This window comes from Camponotus vicinus, unplaced genomic scaffold (assembly GCF_025532165.1).
Source record: "Camponotus vicinus isolate PSW18456_S1 unplaced genomic scaffold, iyCamVici1.0 SCAF_2, whole genome shotgun sequence".
NCBI lineage: Eukaryota > Metazoa > Arthropoda > Insecta > Hymenoptera > Formicidae > Camponotus > Camponotus vicinus.
This window is the reverse complement of record NW_028141956.1, coordinates 14,569,944-14,593,039: the sequence shown is the minus strand read 5'-3', so window position 1 is coordinate 14,593,039 and position 23,096 is coordinate 14,569,944. Positions and strand designations below refer to the sequence as shown.

General features: G+C 41.4%; 2 protein-coding genes across 5 annotated transcripts in view; one reads left to right on the top strand and one right to left on the bottom strand.

Moving 5' to 3' along the window:
* Atg16 (Autophagy-related 16) overlaps positions 1–23,096 on the top strand; it is a 402,094-nt gene that overhangs the window by 226,105 nt on the left and 152,893 nt on the right. The gene's annotated exons all lie outside the window — the stretch shown is intronic.
* Positions 1–23,096, bottom strand: part of Neo (ZP and PAN domain-containing protein neyo) — a 130,931-nt gene that overhangs the window by 62,018 nt on the left and 45,817 nt on the right. Inside the window, exons 1-2 of one of the 2 annotated variants that reach the window (XM_083092612.1) lie at positions 11,427–11,960; positions 9,421–9,859 (exon numbers count right to left, since the gene is read on the bottom strand). In XM_083092612.1, the coding sequence (XP_082948738.1) occupies positions 9,421–9,805 (385 nt within the window). In that variant the 5' untranslated portion in view covers positions 9,806–9,859; positions 11,427–11,960. Of the gene's footprint in view, positions 1–9,420; positions 9,860–11,426; positions 11,961–23,096 lie in introns of those variants that run through there. The other variant, XM_083092611.1, reaches the window with a different exon arrangement.

The following is a 23,096-nucleotide window of genomic DNA, read 5'->3' as shown; positions in this document are numbered from 1 at the left end:
GCGGTAAACGAACGAACTAGCGATTACTGATTTTACAGTGAAATTTACTGATTTTACAGTGAATTTTATTTTAACTGACCATAATCAGTGAAATATAAGATAAAATAAGATAAAATAACAAAAAAATAAGCGTTTCCACTGAAGATCAGTAAAATACTCACTGATTTTCAGTGAAATCTTATTTTACTATTTAAATTAGTGATATTTTCACTGATTCACTTTTAGAGAGTAATTTCTTCTAATAATTTGAATCTCTAATTACGATTGTTTGCGATATATATATGTATATATGTGCTCCAACACATAAATATTACTGTCGGTCTGCCCGATTGAGCTAGGGAATTAGCTAGTTAAGCTATGACGAAGGCAATGACTACTGTTTATTCCTTTACGGCCGGTAACCTGCTAAGATGACTTTGCATGTTGGATTCGGAAGCGATCGAAGATTTCTTCCGAGAATGACTACACGACTTTGTGATTATCTTTAGAACATTCTGGCTACTGAATAGGCTATTAACAATCGTAATTTCAGATTTTTAAACTATCTCTGTCTCTCTATTGCAATTATTATAAAATGAAATTTTGATACATCCAAAGACTATCTATTTGTGTAAAATAAGCATTTAGAAATTTACAAGAACACAGAAGACATTTTTAAAATAAAATATTAATTATACATTAAATTAATATATATCAACGTCTTGGTATAAATTTTTCAGAAGACTTATTATAAATTATAAAAAATTAAAAATATTATTGTTATCAAGTTATAATAATAAATATTTTCCACATTATATCATACATCTATATATGTAAAATATACAGCAATTATTTCGCAATAAGTTTATCAAAAGCAACTCACGCGAATATAATAAATTAGATATAAATTTTCTGTCAGAGGAATCTAAATATATACCTAGTTCACGTTTATCAAAGGAGTAGTCGCGAAATATGTATTTGCAACTTGTGTAGGAAACATGAAAAATATAAAATTACGTAGCTCAGTGATGATTAAAAATGTTACTTTTTTTTGTCAATTAATAAATTTTATTATCAATTAATTAATAAATTTTATTATTAATTAATTTTATAATTTTTTCTGTCAATGAGTTAATAAATTCCAGACAACTCGTCGTTTCTTCTACCTGATCGTTTGACAATAGGCTACGGTAAACGTACGCGGAAAGCATTTACATACACGTCCGTGCCTTACTTTTCTGAATATGCGAAAATACACACGTATCTGAGAAACAAAGTTCTTCGCAATGCACTTCGATTCCGAATAATCGAATGCGTTTTACATGCTGAATGGCACCTCGCGTACGTATTATGCGGCACGAAGTATTTAGTATTCCCGGCGATATCGGAGACAGTACTTCCCACGGCTATTTGAAATCCAGTCTGCAGTATATAAGGCACTTTGGCATTCAGTATCTGTGCTTTGCCCCAACACGCAATGTTCATCGTCCATCGCGCTAGATATGCGAAAAGAGGCACGACTCGCTGACATAAGTCACCATCGATTGTTCGCATAGCGGTGACAGACGTACGGCAAATGCATTCTTCTTCTTTGACCATGTCGCTTGAGAATAGCCGCGTAACATAATTGCCTAGGGGAACGTCCGATAGGATCGCGAAAGGAGAACTGAACGTCTACCACATCGATTCTTTCCGCTGCTTTCTACATAAATTTTACATCATCTATCAATATTATTATTATATCGTTGACTTTATGACTGATATGATTGCATTGCAATATTGAATGACAAGGAAAATGTTCGAAACGATTCCAAGAGTAGCACTTAATTTTGATGCAAATTTACGTTACATACGTTACATTAGACAGAAGAATAGAATTGCATAAACGTTTTGAAAGAAGGAAGTTAAATCAGTAGTCTGTTTGAATATTTATAACTCTTCTACACAGTGAGGAGAGCTTGTATTTGTCTTCATCTATAGAAGGAGCCTATTCGTTTCTCGAGTTGGCCCATCGTGACCGCGTTCAACAGCTCTATCTCCCGTAGCGAGACAACCATGTATGAAATTGACTTGTGAATTATGTGTAATTTGTCAAACTGTCCAACTAGCGGCATCAGACCGCGACTTCGTGATTATAACCGCGAAAGTGCATATAGCGATGTGCATTGCTTGTGCCAAATTTTTAAATGCCAAATTTCTTAAGTAAACACCTTTTGCCTTACGCTAATGTATTTTATTTATGTATATTATTTATGTATATTATTATTAATTATATATATAATTAATATTAATTATATATTAATTAATATATAATTAATTATTTTTAATTAATTATATCATATTATTATTAACCTATATCATATTATTATTAATTATTTTAACCACATTATATTATTCAATATATTATCGCAAGTTAAACAGCACAACAAAAATTCAAAATATAAAATAAAATTATTATATCAGATTTGTCTCCGACAAATCGCGCATGTCTTTGAATCTATATTTTCTATAAATGTTACACAAATATCGTATTGACTTGAAAGCTCGAATTGTATCTTCAATCAAAGATGAACTATACGACGAAGGCTAATCGGTTAATCGTTTTTTTTTCCACAGTTCCATTCTATCGTAAAATTACTTTTACACGATAGATAGATGCATAGATACGACCGAATGCCGATAGCTTGCGGTTCAATATTGCCTGCTCCGAGTTAACTCACGTTTCAATGCGCGATGATGCGGCGATACCGCATTATTGTCACTCCAAAAAGAAGTCAGTTTATTGCGGTACGGGTCGTTCTCCCCAGATGCAGGACGAAAGTACCAATCGACCGATCGCGTGCGGCCCGTTCGATGACACACATGGAAATGTTAATATCGCTCATTAAGAGACAGCGCCCTGGTAGCGCGAGTGCCTTTCGCATTTTATATGGAAATTGTCATTATGCATCGTCCCGAACGCTATGCACGTGCGGCATTGTAGACTCGCGACGTTGCAGCTGATGGTATGCGACAGGTAAGATCCGTTAGTCGACGTTAGTCGATTCGATAGCGAAGAACCCGCGGTGATGTGTCGGGTGACCACAATAAATATGAGAACAATCGCACCTCGGCGACTCGCTCGGCGTTCTTTCGCCAGGCGTTCTATCCTCGCCTTGGAACGAGGATAGGGAGAGAAAGAGAGAGGACGTCAGCCGTATCCGAATGTATTATCCGGCGCGTTGATCTATAGTTCTAATTACAGCGGATCGTAATAAGCGCGTAGTGCAATTTCAGCGCGAATCGGTCCGCGCGCATAAATCCTCCGGAAATCGGCAGTTTAAGAGCTAACAGCACTAGGGTACATTTTAAAGTCGGAAATGCTAAAAGCTGGAGCCGCGCCAGAGCGAATCACTGGATACTTTATGAGCGCGGATTCCCGCGAAGATTTACATCCGACGCTTTGGCACGAGAAATAACAATCGTAAGTTGGCCTAAAGTCGACGCCCGCCATGACTTAACGAAATCCGATAAATCCGAAAATGTCTCGCGTGCCCGCGCGAATAAACTGCGAGATATATATTTCCTCTTTTCTTTTTTATCATAAAGAATAGCAGCCGAGATCCGCGTCGGTTATTTAATAAACAAAACCTAATCTTCCAAGCTCATTTCTAGACCAGATCTTTGACTCTAGCATGCAGACTTTATCGAAAATCACCGTATAAAAATTCGCGTAATAATACCAGCCAAGTTGAATCCCTTGGCGCGAGGTGAACGCGAGGCGCGAACTCGCTATCGGTCTCTTGGTCCCTCTATCAAAACGGAAAACTTTTGCCGTGGGACCGGGCTGTTCCTCTTAGGATCACTTATCCGTCTATATCGTTGTAAACTTCTCGCGATACCGTTTCGCGATTTTCTCTTACGTCGTCGAAGATGCGCGGCACCGTTATACACACTCGCCTACACATAGCGGCGCTCGAATTCCCGTTTAAATAAAGGCGGAAGGATAAAAATAAAAAATGACTCACGCGGAAGTCGAGGTATTTCGCCTCGGTGTGTGTACCTGAGCAACTGTTCTTAAGAAAAATACGTATGTGGATCCCGCTTTTGTTTCTTCCTATCGGGACTGTATGCCTGTACGTACGCGGGAAAATACCGGGAACGAGGAAAATAGAATCACGAACGACGATTGAAGGAAAGTGCAGTCGTAAAGGATAGGAAATGGCTACGTACACATGGCGCTGTTGTACATACGCATATATAAATTTTTGATGGACGTACGTACTCTTATGTAGACACATTTATACGGAATTCCTTCAAATTTGCGCAGCATAGAATTCCCGTTAAATCCACGCCGCATATTATGGCGAAAGAATCTTATAAATGTAAAGTGAATCGTACACAATTTTTTTTTACCTTACGTAAAAAGAGGAAGAAGAAACTCATTTATATAAAAAAGATAAGGGTTTCCGGTTGTGTTGTATGCCGTACTTTTTCAACTGGAAACTAATAAACTAATATAAATTCGCGCATAATTTCCGCCTGAATGTTTAACGTGTTGAAACAAATTTATGCAATCGGTGAACGGAAAAACTGTTTTACATTCCCCTCGAAGAGCTTTAGTCGCGAAGCTGAGGAAAGTTTTGCACGTTCTTACGTTTGCTGGCTATTAGATGAATATAGATGACCTGTAACTTTATACAATATTATTTCCATCATTTTCTGCAATCGCGAGGATAAGAAGCTCGCAAAAAATATATATCTACAGCGATATGTCAACGAATTGTCAACATCGATTATTTTGACAGGAAACCTTTAACTTTAAAAGCAGCTTTATTTGTGATGCTTGACATGTTTGACGAAAAATCATCGTTACGAATCAACGGAAGTAAATTTTCCTTGCGAATCTTGATTACGACGTCGAGATGTCGAAGAACGAAAGAACGCATTAGGACGAATCATAATATTAGCAGACAATTCAAGTCCCAGATCGGACGGCATAAGCCGAATATATCGTCTAGAACTAATTATCTTGACTGTCGACTTGCTACCGAGTACCTCCTGTAGCAAATGATTCTTCGCGAAGCATCGAAAGCGGAAATAGGGACACGCGTGGAGACGAGACGATGAGAAAGGTCGGTGACTCGCTCACGCTCGCCTGTCTAACGACGATCCTATCATCGACTAACGGGGCCCGCGGCTTCACAAGTTTCGTGATCGTGACGTCGGTGTGTCGTCGTCAGTTGTCGTCGTCGTCGTCGTCGTCCTCTTGTTGTCGACATCGATGCCGTCGATCACGATCACGTGCTATGTATAGCACGGCCGAGCAACATTTTATTCGGCTATTTGTCTCGGTTTCGGCGGATAAAAGTCGAATCCGTGCAGGCTTTTTGTTTTTTTCTTTTAACGGGCAAGTGGCGAAGATGCCAGCGAAAAGATCCTTCGACGGCCGTGCCGAAAGGAAACTCGTGTCAAGAGACCATCAAAGCGTGACCGAGATCCTCTTCGCTCTCGGACATCCACGTCTGACCGATTTGCAGTCGATCGAATTAACCCCTCTTCCCTTCTCTCCGCCGTTTGTATCTTGCCTTCGGTCTGTAGAAGATTCTATCAAACTGACACTGCGCACGGCGTCCAATCTGATTTCGCGTCGCCGAAATCTCGCGATTAAATCTTTCGCGATTTAAGTTCATAGAGAGAAAAATGCGAACACGACGGATGACAACGAGCGCGCGGAAGTGAGGGAGGTTAAAGGCAGTAAAAAGAATACTTTGTAGATGTCAAGCTGTCACATACAGGCATACTTGCGCCGAGAGGGCCCGATTTTCTTGAGAAATTCGCCGTAAATGGTCGTCCCGGTGCGTAAAATGCTCAGAGATCCTTTGCATATCCGCGTCCTGTGAATACCTTTACTTTCCCCGCTTCTCAGACGTACGTTAACGTTCCTTTACGTATCTTGCCGCACCGTTAGATTATCACGTGTGCTTTCGAGCTCGCGTTGATGGTTACGACGGCATAAAAGACACGAACATAAAATGAAGACTAACAACGATCGCGTTCCCTTTGATTTTGGTGCGTCGTGTCCTTTGGCAATTATTCGGCACACGATGATTACGTAAAAAAAAAATACCGCGCTTAGAGATCTCAAGTCGCTTACTTTTTATTTCTGTTCGCCAGATGTTCGCGGCACGAATTACAGTGGCTCACGCAATTGGAACGCGATGCCATCTTTCAACCGAATCTGTTCCGGTCATATAGTTAGTCCTCGAAAAACTGACACGGAATGAATTGCGCACGATTCAGCCATTAGATCATTTTTACGTCATGCAAGGACTTCCAAACACAGATAAAAAATATTAGAAACGGTATATCTCGCACGATAGTGAAAGAATTTAGAAACATTTATCAAAGTTAATATTAGAAGAAATTATTTAGTTTTATATTCTTTTATGGAAACAAGCATATATGATATAGTTTAATGAAAAAAAAAATGATTCGACAGATCCTACAGAATGGAATTACTGTTTTGATCGTGATCATTGTCAGTCAGTGAATTATTATTGTCCACTTTGAAGCATGTACAATGATGATAGTTGAGTTTTACAAGACGTTATTTCAAGCATTGGGCAATTTGCTACTTGCGATTATAATTTATACACGCATCTATTTTAGTTTCCTCATGTCGAGAGCAAATTACTGGTACGTGTTATTCTTGACAGATGCGCTCGAAAAATATTATAGAACAATACCACTCCTCCATAGGTATAAGATCTCATTCCGCCATTTAATTAATGCCCACAAGTCCGACGTCTACGGACGTATAGTTTATATTAATTATACCCCGGAAGATTCAATTAGTGCGTTTCTCATTACACTTACTTATACCTGTATCCATTATTCATGAGGAACCACCGCGGTAGCACCCTCTGACAATGCACGTGATCCTTATAATTCATCGTTGGAACCAAATATATAGATGTACCCACCGTGTATATATCAATCTTCTTTTCTATATATAAAGCGCGAAATATATTTCTCGAAACGAGAAATTTATTTCGATATGATATATTAAAAAATGTTTATTAAATGTTAAATCGCATTTTTTATATCTATGTGAGAAAAAACAATCTATTTTTGATCTTATATTATAATTATGGTAACGTACAATTTTTATTCTCCTTGTAAATTATTTTACGCTCAATCGTAACTTTATAACACTTGTGAAGATAAACTATTATTTATATCAAATAGATGCCGTAGATAATTTAAATCTCTGAAAAATCCTTGGCTAAATCTTTGAGAAATGTTTAGACATTCTCTTTTATTATTTAATTCTTTAATTAAATAACATATTGAAGCATTATTTCATACTACAAAAATTAAAAGAAACAAGAATAACAAATAACAAAATATAATAAAAATATTATAAAATACAGATAAATAACAACAAGATTGATAAATTTACTACGATGCAGTTTATTCGAGATTTTATCAACATTCCAACATTCCACGAGTTAAATATATTCGCGTATGTGCCGTAAAGGCATTCAACAGCGTCGGGAAAATAATAGGTCAAGAAATACTCGAGAAAAAGTGTACCTCAGACGACAATATATGTGGCTCCATCGGGTGCAGTCTCTCCTAGAAAAATCAACCGCACTGAAAGTGCGAAAGCTGTTTCGTACTCTGCAAAAATTTAAATAAGATTCGAACACGCGAACGAAAACGGATGCAATTCTGGAGGTATTTGCCAGAGAGCACGAACTACTATTCGTGTTATTCGCTAAAGAAATCAATATCACTTGATGAAATGCATTTCAGAATTTATTAACTTTACAAATTTTACGCGTTTTAATCCGAGTTACTTGATTCAATTTTATTGTACATATTTATTTTCAATTTTATTATATATATATTTATTATTTATATTTCAATTTTATTATACATATTTATACATTTTATTAAGCTGCATATTTCGATATATCTTTTAAAATATTTAGTGCAATAAATGATACACAATACACATGTAATTGAATATACATATAAAATGTAAGAAATGGTGATTCGGAAAAAAATATCCAATATGTTGAAAACATTTGGAAAAAATAAAAATTAATGCGTATTATGCAAGATAATAATTCATGACAAATCGTTGCGTGTGATGGAAACAGTTATGCACGATTCGGTATAGAATTTTCAATATTTTTACACGATATGCACATTGGAAATTTTGGGACATTAAAAATTTTGTTTAAAATATACATTAGAATTAAATTCTCTTGTATTTGGTGTAGAATGTATACAATGATTTATACGAAAATATTCAAAAAACATCAACAAGAAAATTCAATCATCTCATAGTGAAAAAATAATTTGCATTAAATTAGCAAACAAATTATTCTCTCATCATATTTTTAATTTATATAATAAAAATAAAATTTATTTTTATCTTATAATAAATTTATATTAATATCCTTTTTTAAACATGTTTAATAGAGATTTCTTTAAATCTTTGATATAAATACAAGAAAATGCATTCTATTAATATTTACTATCCACAGAAATTAGTAGCGTACAATCTTTTGTACGCATTATAGGATCCTTAATCAATTCGCGAAAAATTTATCTCTTTCTTAATATCTTTCCATTATTAATGTATTAATTAACAGCGAAAAATTACGCGTACAGTTTGTGAAGAACGTGTGATAAGCACATCGACCCGATTCTCACCGACGTGAGTACCGGACGACACCGTCTATTATCCTTCACGTTTTGTTTCGCTTATTTTCATCCGGTAGATCAAGGCAATTGGTACCGCAGGCATTGTACAGAAAATTATCGCGCTTCGCCCAAAGCGATCCTTACATTACACAAAATGTTCGTACTAGAGACTGATGTGAAACGATCTTAACATACTTCGGTTATCCTATGAAGCGCCGTAATTGCGCAAAACAACAAGAAGATGCGCTGGACCTCGAGGCTTGCTCATCCCACATGTACATATGGAAATCTAATTTTAATGATAACGGATCGAGAAATATTATTGCATCTTGATTCTCTCGCCTTTCTAAATATTGTACTGCCGTTAGCCATTTATTTTCATTATAAAAAATAATGATATTGTTCCGTAACTTTATCTATTAAAGGAATATTATTAATATTGCATACTATATACGGTGTACAATCAAATCCCATGTGAAACATTTTTAAAAAATTTCTACAATAGAAACTATTTCATTTTATTGTCATGAAATTGTGAAATATCTCCGTTAACGCTAACGTGTAATGAGGCAATTTAGAAGCTTATATCCCGCTAATATTTCCTTTATAAAAAAATCATATACATACACCTTAGAGCAGTTATCAAATGGGGCAGCTTTCAGGAGTCTGCTAGCATCGATGCTTACATAGTCGATAGTTCTCACTAATCTTTATAAAGATACGATAACGATTCAATCCTACCTGGATTGCTGTCGGCGTTAGAGCTGAATAGGACGCATAAGCCCGTCTCGTAGTTGACCGCCTGACAGGAGTCGTTTGCCTGACAGGTCTCGAGGCAATCGGTGAGCATCAATGTGCCCGGTATGGACTCGAGCATGTTTGTGGGCGCGGTGTACACGTAGCCGGTTACCAGCTCGAAGCCAACCATCTCGGGATCGCATTCGTCCGAACCCGCGGACGGCCCGGTGTAATCCGGGCCGGAGAGACCGGACGGCACGGATGCGGACGGCGGCGACAGCTCGGCCGCGTGCGTCGATTCCGCGGAAACCGCGTGACCGTACCTCCAGACGGCTTGCAGCAGCAAAAGTAACGCGACAAGTTGTCGACGATTGTACGGTCTCGTCATTGTCGCACCTCGTTTGGACGCTCAAAATGCAATAACGTCGCGAACGTGTGTAATCTGCAACAAAAAAATTTTACACGAGATTATTTATTGTTTTCGAGAAACAAGAGAGGTATCGCGTGGATATTTTTAACTACATCTCTTATTGGATAGAGTAAACTCTGGTCTTGAGATATGAGATGATTCAAAAATAAATATTAAATCATTAAAGACTCGTTATATTTAGAAATATAAAGATATGAAATGATTTATTTTCCGCGGAAGCTTGATCATGTTCTCATGTAATCTCATAAATATAAGAATCCAACAGGTTTTCACACTTTCGAGAATTATATAACACTATGATGTGTGTGTGAAAACTGTACACATTTTACCACGAGGAAAAATTTTTTTAATATTTATTTTTCGCATTATCATATTAATTATATGATTTAAAAAAGCTAAGAATATGAAAAAAGGAAAAAATTTGAATACACACAGATATCATCAAGTTTGCTGAATCTTGTAGCGTATTAATGAAATTTATCACTTTACTACTGAAATAATAATAGTTCTTTCTGGAGTTAAGTGAAGAATGAAACGACTATATATAAAATTAAACATCTTAAAGCGTTTTCCTTCATCGTTTCTTTTCATGATGGGGCTATATTTTCTATTGCTTGACGAATTCAATGCTCTGTCGGATTGAATAAAGGGGAATTAACGGAAGTAGGAATTAACGGGATGGAATGTATCGCCGTTGGTCAAGTGTCGTGCTGTTCTTGTTAGAGAACGGGAACGGGAATAGTAGATTGGAAAATAAGGTTTGTGTCCGCATTAATATATATAATGCGAACTGGAACGGATGTTTTCAATAATGACAAGTTCTCAGGAATTCTGTACAAAGTTGCGGAGATAACGCAGAGATTTCGGAACAACGTTCGGTTAATGACATTGAGTATGACTGTCAGCGGCAACTTCAAAAAATAAAATTTTTAGATATATGTAAATTTTTGTAGAAATGACATCTTAAAATGATTCTATTAACTGATAATTATTCTATAAACTGATATATTTTCACATTAGTATGGATTAATGTGGTTTTATACATTATTAATGCGTAAACATGAAATACGATTATTGAATTTAAAATATTTTCGAGAGTTAAAAGACATAAATATAGAGACCATTTATAAGTCTGTTAAAAGTCAGTGTATCTACATTCATTAATATAAACAACATCACATATTGAAACGACAAAATCAATACAAAGAAATTAAAACGACAATGAAAATATGAAAAACATATAATCAGCGTAATACGGCAACGGCAATAAATAGAGAATCGCTCATGTTTCCGTTTCACACCGTTGCATATAAATAACAGCGCGTCGTGCATATGCGGGAATTTAAATCGCCGAATACTTTCGTACACCACTATGACCCCATGGAATCGCGGGGCGGTCCGCGCAAACTCTGGCAGTTTTGTTCCGCTGAAAATAGCAAATAACGAAATACAACATCGTGTTTCACAATCGCAACGAGTACGTTCCTACGCACGTGTTACACGTTAAAAAATAATTACACTGACGCGCGTATTGTCAATGTGCCATCGGGTACACGGTCAAATTCCGGAGAACACGTACCTGGCCGGGAGAGCACGTTCGATGTATCAATGTCGAATTTTGCGAGAGGCGAGTCCGGCGATTTGCCGCTGGTGCGATGTTGCACGCTTGCAATTCGGCGGCGCTTTATCCTGACACTCCTGCGCCGCGCGAAGGCGAATTCCACGGGCACCTTTCTCACGGAATCGCGTCGGTAAGCGCGCGCGAGCGAACTTGAAAGTGGCCGTTAGCGCACAATATGCTGAAACGGTACACACAAACGTGGGCTAAGCTGTCGGCGCGACCGAGAGAGAAAGAAAGAGATAGCGAGAGAGAGAGAGACAGAGAAAGAAAGAGAGCCGGCGAAGAGAAGACCGATTACTTTTGTTTATCGCGCATGGTGTAAGCACCACGAAATCACAGACGCACGCCGATTCGCGATGGTAATGCGGGAGACTCTCGTAGACCGTCTCGATCCCGCTCACTGGAGATATAACTATGTCGGCCGACTGCCTCTTAGGCACTGTGTACACCTGGCCTGTGCGGCTCTCTTCCACGAGCGACCGAAGACGTCTGCCGGAGGGGACCGAGGCCGCTGCGGCTCTAAGGAGGACAGAACGGTACGCACAATTCGATCGCCGATACAACACCATTGAAAACATCACCGCCGGTTTCTTCTCCTCCTCTTTCTCTTTCTCTTGATCGGCTACCTCCTCGCCGCTATCCCCGCCCAGATTCCCGGTGCGTTCGCACTTCCCTCTTTCCGTGCTTTTTACATTCTCGGTCGGATCGGTCACGTCATGCCGCGGCTTCGAGACGTCGTGAGCGGTTTGACTCGCGGTTGACAGCGCGATTTCAACGGACCCTAAACCTCCGCTGCCGCCCACCTACTTTAGAATCTTCCACGGGCGCACATTCAACGGGGTTTCTATTTCGCACGATGACGCTTACATTATATACGTGCTCACGCCTGGTAAGCCGTGACACTTTATGCGTTAAGTCATACGCTGACAGGGATTTACTAGCCCCTCGACATCCTCTTATTCTCTTTTAGAATACGTAGTCTTCGCCATCGTTTATATTTGATACGTTCTTTTTCGCACGTTGACAGTTAAGATACCACGAGTGAAGGGATCTGACAGCGAATAACTAAACGCATTATCGCCCGACTGTGCTTTACTACGGTTCTACATAACCGTGGGAGATAATGGAGTGTATTTCTTTCCCTTATATTGCCTCTCGGGTCCTAGCCCAATTCTTTCGCGACATAACGGACCGGTCGCCTCGAGGTATCATCGTCGAATACATCAGAAAGTTAATTTATTTTGCAATTGCGTTTCCGCGTTTCCGTTAGTGTGAAAGCGGCATCGTTTATAAATTCGCGAGTATGCCACGTCGACAGATTCGCAAATTTATCCGGCCGCAAATCGTTGCACAACCGCACGCGCACACATCGATAACGCATGCGTATCAATTTTAAAGATACGGATATTGGATGCTTGCGCTTAATAGATAATCTAAGTGCTCGATACATCAGAGAGAGTCATGTTGCAAGCTCGCTACACGTATAGGAACCAGCAAAAATGTATGATACATCGACTAGCGAGGGTAATTTGCAAAGAAACGAGACAAAATCTACGGACGCGAGGCGCTCTATGTCATTAGTCGGTACCTGTTGCGATCGTGCAAGACTCGCGGAATGAGCCGATGATGCGTGTCGGGTAATATAGTAATTATGTGACGAGAGAACGCACGCATATCTGGAATCTCTGAGACGCGCGGTGAAGTGATGAGCGGAGACGAGCGAGGGAAAAGCAGGGATCGGTCATTCAAAGAGAGCAAAATTGAATGTTCACGTGTGAACAGCGCGACCCACAGCCAGGCGTCAATGTCTCCGCGGAAACGCTGGAAACGATCGACGCTCGGTTGAGCTTCCACCGCGAAATGCACGAGAGAAAAAGAGAAGAGAGGAGAAGGAGAGAAGGAACGAAAGAAAGAAGACGGGACTGGAGAGAGGGAAGGACGGTTACGGGAAGGGGGACCAGCGCTTCGTACCAGGTGCCTATACCATCGCGTCACCATGGCGGAATAACGGTTCCTGGATGTCCCATCGGGTTCAATCGCAATCGGCTATCTCGCGCCGCGGAATTTCGCAGGGAAACGACCGCTTCGCCGCAGCCATCGATTTACGAGCGGCCGCTATCCGTTCGCCCTTGAGTGCCCATCGATCCGATGGATCCCCTCGCCTCGTCGATCGCCTTCCCTCCTCTCCTTTCCCCTTCGCGCCATAATTTCGCGGTCGTGCGCATCTTGCGAATGTCCTCCGATAAAGGGGACAGCGACAGTCTTACGTCGTCGACTACCAGGTTTTGCGAGCACCATTGGAATTACGCTCGAGGAATTACGTTAGAGATGGTGCGACCGAACGAGATGCTCGCTTCCCGCAGAATCTAAGGAAACGATCGATCATCACGATATAGTCACCGATTAGTCAACCTCGCGGTTAATAAACGTTGCAGAATAGTCTGGATGTTATTAACGTACGCGCGTTAGTTATTATTAATAAAGTAATATTATAGTGCGCATCGGGGCGGTACACGTTAGAAGAACGATCACGCAGCGCGATAAGATAATTACTATTAGCAATCGGTGGCAATAGCATCAACGGGGCACTCTAGATACGCGCGTACCAAGCGTTACGGGGCGATGCATTAACTTGTATCAACCGCTCCGGATGAACCGAAGGGATCCTTATGGAAATTGAACGGATAATCAGTACTTACTTCTATTGGATTTGTTGCACCGGGCGCTAAAGCACCAATCGATTACGCTTCGCGATTTTCGATCGCCTCGTTTTCCCTTCCCGTCTGTTTCCCAAATGTAATCGGGACGTCCCGAGAATTTGGCCGGTCGATTGATTAAAATGCGTCTCCTCGGCCGACCGCCAAATATGTTACGAGGTTGCGACGAGGTGACTCACATGACTTACGCGGGTGCCCTGCACCGTGCGAGTGACTCGCACCGACATTAACGGACACGCGACTTATCGCATAACGGCGTAAGACCGTTCTCGATACCTGTTCTCGGTCAAGCGGATTCTCAAAGTTATGCAGAAGGTTATAAGAGTGCCGCGCACATTCGTGAGCGTGCGCGCCACGTCTGTGGATTCCTACGTTCGGCCACGTACGGTACGTATCTCCTTAGATTTATGGACGCTATCAGCATCGTGTTAAGAAAGAGAGTCGCAAAGTGATTTAATTCGTACCACTTTATCACGCGAGATTCTCGCTTTGAGCTGGCGCTAAATTTCCAATCCTCGTAACGCAAGTTAAATGTACAGCTAGAGAAAAGTGACGGATACATGTATGTGAATTTTATATGAAATAACGTTTCAGTAGAAATATATGTACCTTGAAACTTCTATACGTTTATCCATCGAGTTTCCCCCTTTTTTTGCTCGTCCCACCCGTTCCGTTTCTATATCTGCTCTCGGGCACTTGATTAAATTAAATTATTGGAGTGCACATTCGCCCGTAAATGCTCGTTTATATCGTTTATTTGTAACATCTCTTCGACCGATCTCAGTCAGAAGCTCAATCTACTCTCGCGTAACACGAAGGGCAACAAGATAGCGCGGGCATTGTTGACTAACAATTTCGCTCGAAAATTCACTGGTAATCTCTAAATCCCCTTTCAGTTCGCCACGTCGTGTCTCGCATACCAGACGAACGGATAACGTCTCTCTTCGGAGGTCGTCGCGACGTATGTGTGCGCGTTAGAGACAAGAGCTCGTTACGTAATTATTCGACGAGTCGGGACGTGTGTGCACTCGGTTTCCCTGAAAGCCGCATACCTGTGCACCGGCTGCGTCGTTTTAAAGCAGTACCGATGAGAGGCCTTTAAGCGCGCTCTGGTCGGCATCAACCGCCGGTTTGCAACCGGGCCCTGGTTGATCGTCGATCGCAACGGCAGCGCCGCGAGTCCCGCGGAATCGAGCCGGGGAAGCCTCCGTTAATGGTACGTTCCATGTTCAGGTTCGACGCGCTATGCGTCGACCAGGAAAATGCGAGGAGTCGGATAACCAGGAAACTGGTTTATGCGTGGCTGCGCTCTGTGTGGCTCTCTAAGTAGGTATCTACTACCATCTTCATAACGCCGCGCACACCGACACGTCGGCGGGAGCGAGACGGAGACGCGCGAGTAGAATGGAACAGAGTTGGAAGGAGAATTAGATGGAACACACGAGAAAGCGGATGGATAGAGCGGGAGAGGCGGAGGAGGCGAGGGAACGAAGAGAAGAAGCGGTGAAACGGCGCGGATAAGCTGCCACGGTGCGAGCTACGAGCACGAACGAACACTCGGAAGGCAGTGAAGGAAAGATGAAACGAGAGAAAAGCAAATCGCAGGAAGACCCTATGGCTATGGAACTTGGCGGACGAGCGACTTAAGGATGACATGTCTCTATCTCTCGTCTTCTCTCTCTTTCTCTCTTCTCTTTCCTGTAGCTTTATCTCGTCGTGTCTGCTGAGATACTGTCGTGGCCGCTGATGAATCCGTCGACGAAGGAAGGGTAGAGACGGGCGATTTCGGAGAAGCGGGCGAGCCCTTTGCCGCTCGCGAGGCAACGTAGTAATTAAACTTTGGTCGCATTACGCTAGTATCTCGCTCCATTCTCTGCACCTCAAACTTGTTCTCGCGCGAGAACGTTTCAACGAAGTGTCGCCGAGAGATTGATGGTGGCCCAACGCGGTAACCCCTCTCATTCCTCCCTTCTTTCCGTCTCCCTCTCTCTCTCTCCCTTTCTCTCTCTTCGATCCACGTTGCCTCTAGGCCTTTAACGTCGTGCTGCGCTTGATTTCCACGACGTGTCGTGCCTTTCCTGGTTCTGTCCTCTCTCTGGTGGTTCTCTTATCGCGACGGCGCAGGGAAGGTGGCGTGTTGCGACTCGTGCGTTCAATCGCGATAGAAGATCTTGTCACGAGGCTGGGAGCGGCATTACGATCCGCAAGCTCAACTCTCTGTATCGCATTCGCTCGCTCGCTCATTGCGTGAAGCAATTTATTTGCATAAAGACTAATGCGCCAGGGTGGTAGCTTCTCGCAACTTTTTTTTTCCATTTCCCTCTTCTATCTCTCTTGTGGAATGTCGGCTGGCATAGTAATGCCAGCCTCGATCCAGTTCGAAGCGTACGCGCACGTATCTGCGACGAAGACCTCCTCGCGTTTTACGCAGAAAATGTACATTTGCGTGTCAATGCACTTGTCTTCCTTCTGAATAGCGCGTTATCGAATCCTTCATTCAAATGACGAGCGTCCATTATGGAAGCGTAGTTCCGTAAATTCGAAAGAAGCGAGTGTATCCCGCGAAAATGTATCCCATTGAATTTTCTACCGCATGAATTTCCCGCGTCCCATGAGGTCGAGATGAAATGGATCCACGATTCGTACTTTCCACGATGTACGTACTCAAAATGGGCGCCTCAAAGTGTTTAACAGAAACGAATTTTCCATCGTTATTAAATAATACAATAGATGTGTGTGTGTGACGTGTCTTTCGCGAAACAGGCAGCAAGTAGAAATATGCCGGCGCTAGACAGACGCACTCACGCAAGGTCGTGAGACACCTGCGAGCTTACCTGCGAGTGAATCGACGGTTACGCGCGCATAATAGAACTACCGCTCTCTGATTGTCATTACCGTTGCTTTCCGCGCTCATCACCTTCGCACAGTTGCTCACGCGGGTTTACTGCACTCGGTGATTCGCGCTCGGCATGGGGAAAACGTTGATTGAAGATAAATCGCCGAGAAATGTAGTTTGACGCGATCCCCCGCGTGCGATGATCCGCCTTCTTCAGTTTTAACAGCGTGACATTACGTAATATTTCTTACACGTTGCGGCAATGTATCAAGCAACTATTGTGTCTCTCGAAGAGTCACGTTACTCGCCGTAGTAATAGAAGGCTAATTAACGATGCTTGTGGATTGGACAGAATGGATTCGCATCGCTACGAGAAGCGAGGAGAAGCGATGGAGACTGAGGAGTGAAGGCGGGAGCGACAGCCGGTAGCAATTAACTCACCCCTCGTGTACGATCGATAACCGCGACGAAAGCTGTTGGATCGTCGGGCGTAAATCTTGACGACGACAGGCGCAACGACAACTACTTTCTCGGTCGTGCAGAACTTAAGTTCAGGACTACGCTCGATTTACCGAATCGTTCGGTCGTTCCGCCCGTATCTTAGTTAAGCGGCGCTTGACTGACTCTTCAGAGGGAATCGATCCGCCAGCCTATGATGCTTCGAGACTCTCCTCGAGGACTCCCTTTGAAAGCTTCTCTACGACCCACGTTCTCGGAATGAGCGGTAACAGCGGTTGCAGAGAAACGCTATCTTGCTTCTCCGATCGTTATTGGTGAATGCCGCGTAACGTTTAAAGATGGAAAAGTTTATCGGCAGAAATCATCGCCGACACTTTGCCGATAATTAACTAACTCTAACTGCGCACTATCTAGGTTCAAACTCTCGTAGCTGAGGGCTGTTTTGCAATTTCGCATTTAAAAGATTAAGCCGATTACAATAGCGATCATTATATTCACGTAATAATGTGAAATATCATTTCGAGGATGTTACATGTACGCGTCATTATCGGGCTTTATATCATTCACGAAGCGAACTATTATTCACTTTCGATCTTTTGTAAACTATAAGACTATTAATTATTTCCCGTTTTCCCGAAATTAATTAATTGGTAATTAATTATATATTTTTTAAAATTAATTATAATATAGTTTATTCTAAATTTGAATTGTTAAACTCTGTTTTAACGTGCAATATTCTCGAAACATGTAATATGCTGCTACTTTACCTCACATAGAGAAATTAAAGTAAATGAGACAATAATTTGCATTGGATAACTGTATAATATATTACAGCTTTATATACATATGTAATGTATTAGCTGGGATGTTCGATCTGTTTATATAATGGACGTTATACATGGCAAAGTATATGTGCTAGTTGCCTCGCGAATCTGCTAACAATCATTAAATAATACACATCATTTACATAATATCTATTCGCATTGTTAATGCTTGTTACACAATGTTCAATGTGATACATTGAGCAATTTTAAAGATTCTAATTTGTCATCTTTCATCTGAAATTATAATGATTCGATATAATAGCGCGATTCCTATATTTCGATTGCACAAACGGAATAGGTATTGAGCGTATTTTAATATTTATGTACTATCTGTGTATATTTATGCACACGCAGATTCATCGACACACCTTTCCAGAAATTACACGTTACAATTTGCTTGAAAATACATGCGAAATTTTGCAGTTTGCCACGGTATTCTTGTTTCGAACACATCGTTTATTAATACCATCTTTTCTTTTTGTATTCTTCGGTTATATCGACAAGTTCAATTTTACTTGATAAACACGAGCAGAATTTTGCCCCTCGGTAACGGTGGTGCACACGCACCTCTTCGTTCCGCTCTCTCTCTTCTGCCAAGTTCCTCTGCCAAACCCCGTACTCTTTCGTCGATACGTTGCAGAGAGCAAATCGTCGAGAGCAGACGCGTTCACGATTTAAGCGGCTCCGTAAAATTTCACGTTTACCAAGCGCTCTCGAGCGACATCATGCAAAAATAAACGCGGCGCTCTTATTTGTTTGCGCTTCGAAATCGTGCATGCGAATTTTTCTTTACCTCGCGAAAGCTTTCACGAGCTTAACCCAGTTAGAGAAAACTTGATCAATTTTTTCGAAATGTATTTTGCCTTCTTTTCTGACGGTGAGATTATAAGTAATGCGTTTGCTTCTGCAGTGTCTTCTTCATCTGTCTCTTATTTGACATCTCGTGAAGCATACAATAATAATTTTAAAATTTAATTTAATTAAATATAGAAAGGTGTATATCGCAATATTTGTCTCTGAAAAGAGAGTAAGCTTCTGTCTAAGAGAAATGCTCAAACTTTTGTCTTAAGTTATCACGTGCCCTGCTTGGAAAAAATATTTAAATTGAGAATATAAAGTATAGTGTCAAGATACATCTCCCGTGACACTAGTTAAACAGCGCATAAAATATTGTGCGAGCCTCGTATACCGTTACTCTTAACCAATGATTTTAATAATCATATTTTATTCCACCAATAATCGAACGCATGCAAGGTACAACTGGTTATACAGAGCATAACATCTAAATCCTTATGTATTTCCACGTAGCTTTGAGGCAATCAAATTATATCTCGATTATGCATTCTAAAGTGAGCTAATATTTACCACTTAAACGCACGCAAATTATTGCGCCGCCGTAAAACGCTTCACCGTTAGCCGCACTTTTACGAATGTATCCATCACCCTTCGCGGTAAAGTCGTTGGACCCGTAGAAATAATCCGTCGTGAAATTGTATTTCTGCAAATATGTTACGGTTCTCGCGGGTGGCAGCGGCAGGACGTTGCAAAAGCTGTCCTTCCCTCCCGCGCGCGCATCATCGCTCATAATAATAAATTATTTTCCCATATGCGAGCGTACGCGGGTCGGTAACGAACGGGCTTACGCGGTAGCTAGCGGCCACTGTCCGCAATGATTTATAACAATTTCAGCTACGGGTCTCATTCAGCTAGCACGCTGCTGCCTTTCTGCCGTCTTGGTCAAGGTGATCCTCGAGAGTTATCCACCTAGCACCGCTACTTCCAGGGCAACGAGCGGTCGATCGCCGGATATTATACGGTATTACTTTCATCTCTCCCTCCTCCGCTATCGCTGGAGAGAGCCACGCTGACGCTCTCTTCTACTTTAATGAAATCCTTAAACTTGCCGAAGACATTTCTCACTCTCTGGTATCAGCGGCTCGATTATTTTCTCGATAAGCGCATTATCGCGATATAATATGCGATAGTTGCGCCTCTCTTTATCGATAACGATAATTATATCTATCGTGAGAAATTCGCGCATAAATCTTCCTCTTCGAAAGAGAGATATTCAAATGCGCCGAGTGTTGTGATAAAACGCGACGTTTCCACTTTTATTATGTCTATCAAGTGATAAAGGGCACTTAGCGATTCGTACAGAAGCGTATGTGTAATATCGTCAATAATGGCTGTTAAATGCTTATGATGGCATTACGAAATACGAACCGAGGCTATAGCTTTTATCGCCACGATATCGAAGGACGCGCATACATAATCCATTGTCGTAATCGAGGTTTTACGAGGGACCGGTAGAAGTTGTAGCGAGTACGATATTACGCGTCCTCGTAGATAAGCGGTAAAATGATTATCAATGTCTCCGCGCGGCAGATTTATCTCGCTCATTGACCCTCCCGCGAACTTTCCGCGAGGAAGGGCGCGAATCGGGGAAGGGAGAAGCGATGGTCTCTAGACTATCTAGGATTTCGCAGCGACCGGCGTCACTCGTGATTCACCGACGGTGATTAAGGGCTGACGATCGATCGTCGATCATCATCGTTGCTTCATCGATTCTACCGGCATGCGGACGCGATTAGTTCTATCATACGATCGCGCGGGGTTAAGCGTTTCCCAGGGGTGCGCGAGAGAGAATGCGTCTTCGTTCGGCATCCTTTCCCCCTCGCCCTCCTCCCGCCCCATCCTGTCCCCTCCTTTCTCGTGCTCGCCGTTTTCCTCTTCGTTAAGGGTACAAGAAGAGGCACGCCGTGTGTGTCGTTACCCGGGCCATAACGATCGGTCAACTAAGCATAAGCGGAGATTAGTCATCCGTGGATACTTAGTAGCGGGGGCTTTATATGTACACATCGTCCGCGCATATATATACATATGTCTGTATATCCTTCATTAGCGCCGGTCGCGCGGCAAGACCGGCTAATTACGCGTACACATAAGGCCATGGCGTTACGCACAATATATTCCCGGTAGTTAATCGACCGTGTCGGTGCTTCGAGAGATTTTCACCGAGCAAAAACGACGAGGCGCCATTATATAACGCCGCGCGCGAACTCCGACCGCGAGATCGATGGTCCATCGTTCCACGAGCTCATGGCGAATACCACGGAAGAGTTCGCGATGCGAGATTGATTCGAAGACATTACGATCTTGAGCGCGGGATATAATAATCGTAAAATTTCGTGCTCCTCTTTCGCTTCGACGATCGCCGCTGCTTTTTGCCAACGTTCAATTTAATTTTGCAAAATCGCGCACATATATCTTATCACCGGAAGTTTTTGCTCGTATGTAGTCGTTCTACTAAATAAGTATATATGCGAGTCGTAGTTAAATATGCGGAATACGCCAGGCTGTCTAGATACTGATGCTTGACAGCATCTTTTTAGTTTTCTCAGGCTCGAGTAAACGGTATAATTGGCTCGAGGAAAAAATCGAGAGAGCAGTGTTAACACTAGCAACGTGTTTTGAATACACACCTAGAATCAAGACGAACAAAACCGTAACGTTGGTTCGACTACCTATATTCATCTCAAACTGTTGTATTTTTATCTCTCTTTTGTCACTCATGCTTTCCTTAGAATCATAATGATGTAACAACTTTTCTGCCATATAACGTAACAAAATTACATATTAAAGTACGTTTAATAATTAATATTAAATTGTTATTATAATACATTTAATTAATAATATATTAAAATACATTTAATTAAAAATGTATCACGAAATTATAAAGTGATAATTCCTGTTATAAATAATATTCCTGAATATTCTTGTTATAAACAAAATATAAATTTTAATTTATATATAATTTAAATAAAAAAATATTAATTTATATATAATTTAAATAAAAAAATATCTTGTAGAAGTTTAAAAAATATATATTATTCTAAAAAAATACATAACAGATTGAGGACGATAAATGAGAGATTGAATAAAATAAAAATTTCATACATCGATCGAGCGCGGGAGGTGCTTCTTGGTCAAAGCCCACGAAAGTAATAGTGCTCCGCGTGAAAGTAAACGCGCCGGTACAATCGGTAATCTGTCATCGCGATAGGTACCATGAAACTTTTGCGAGAATGATATATTACTGAGTTAACAGCAATGGAAATTACTCACGCCGCCAATCGTACTCGCAGAAACCGACACGCGTGAGCGTGTGAACGCCCGACGTTGCGACGGGCTAAATTACGAGGCGTTGTTAGCCGATGCTCCGCGGCGCGTCCAGCGAGAAAATATAATGTCCGCTATGAGAAACTCGCGGGGATCTGTCTCTATTACTCGTGTGGCCGGGTATTACTCGAAAGAATACTTCGACTCCTTCGTCTTGCTTCTAGATACACACACACACGCACGCACGCACAAAACCACACTTGCGCGTCTATTTAGGTAAATTACCATTTCATTGCCGCGTCGACCTTTATCGCAACGCGGAAATTATTAAATTAACGATCGAGATCTCGTTCTCTCGCTTCTTGAAAGCAATTCCGGCGGTTTCTTCGTGGCGTCAGCCACAGAAACCCAGCATGCCCGCTTCTCATGGCATTTTCGAAATCTCGTTAAGCGGTAACGGAGATTTAATTATAAGCAGAACGATGCCAATTACGCGACGCTTTCAACTGCGCTTTATATATAGATCAATCTTTGAGATGCGTAAATTATATCGAATTACAACGGATTCATTTTTTTTTATTAATTATTTCCACTTCCGCGTAAATTAACGATTCGCGGAGATGCACGAGAATCGAGATTCGTGAACTTTGTACGCTCGATAAGGTTGATTTTC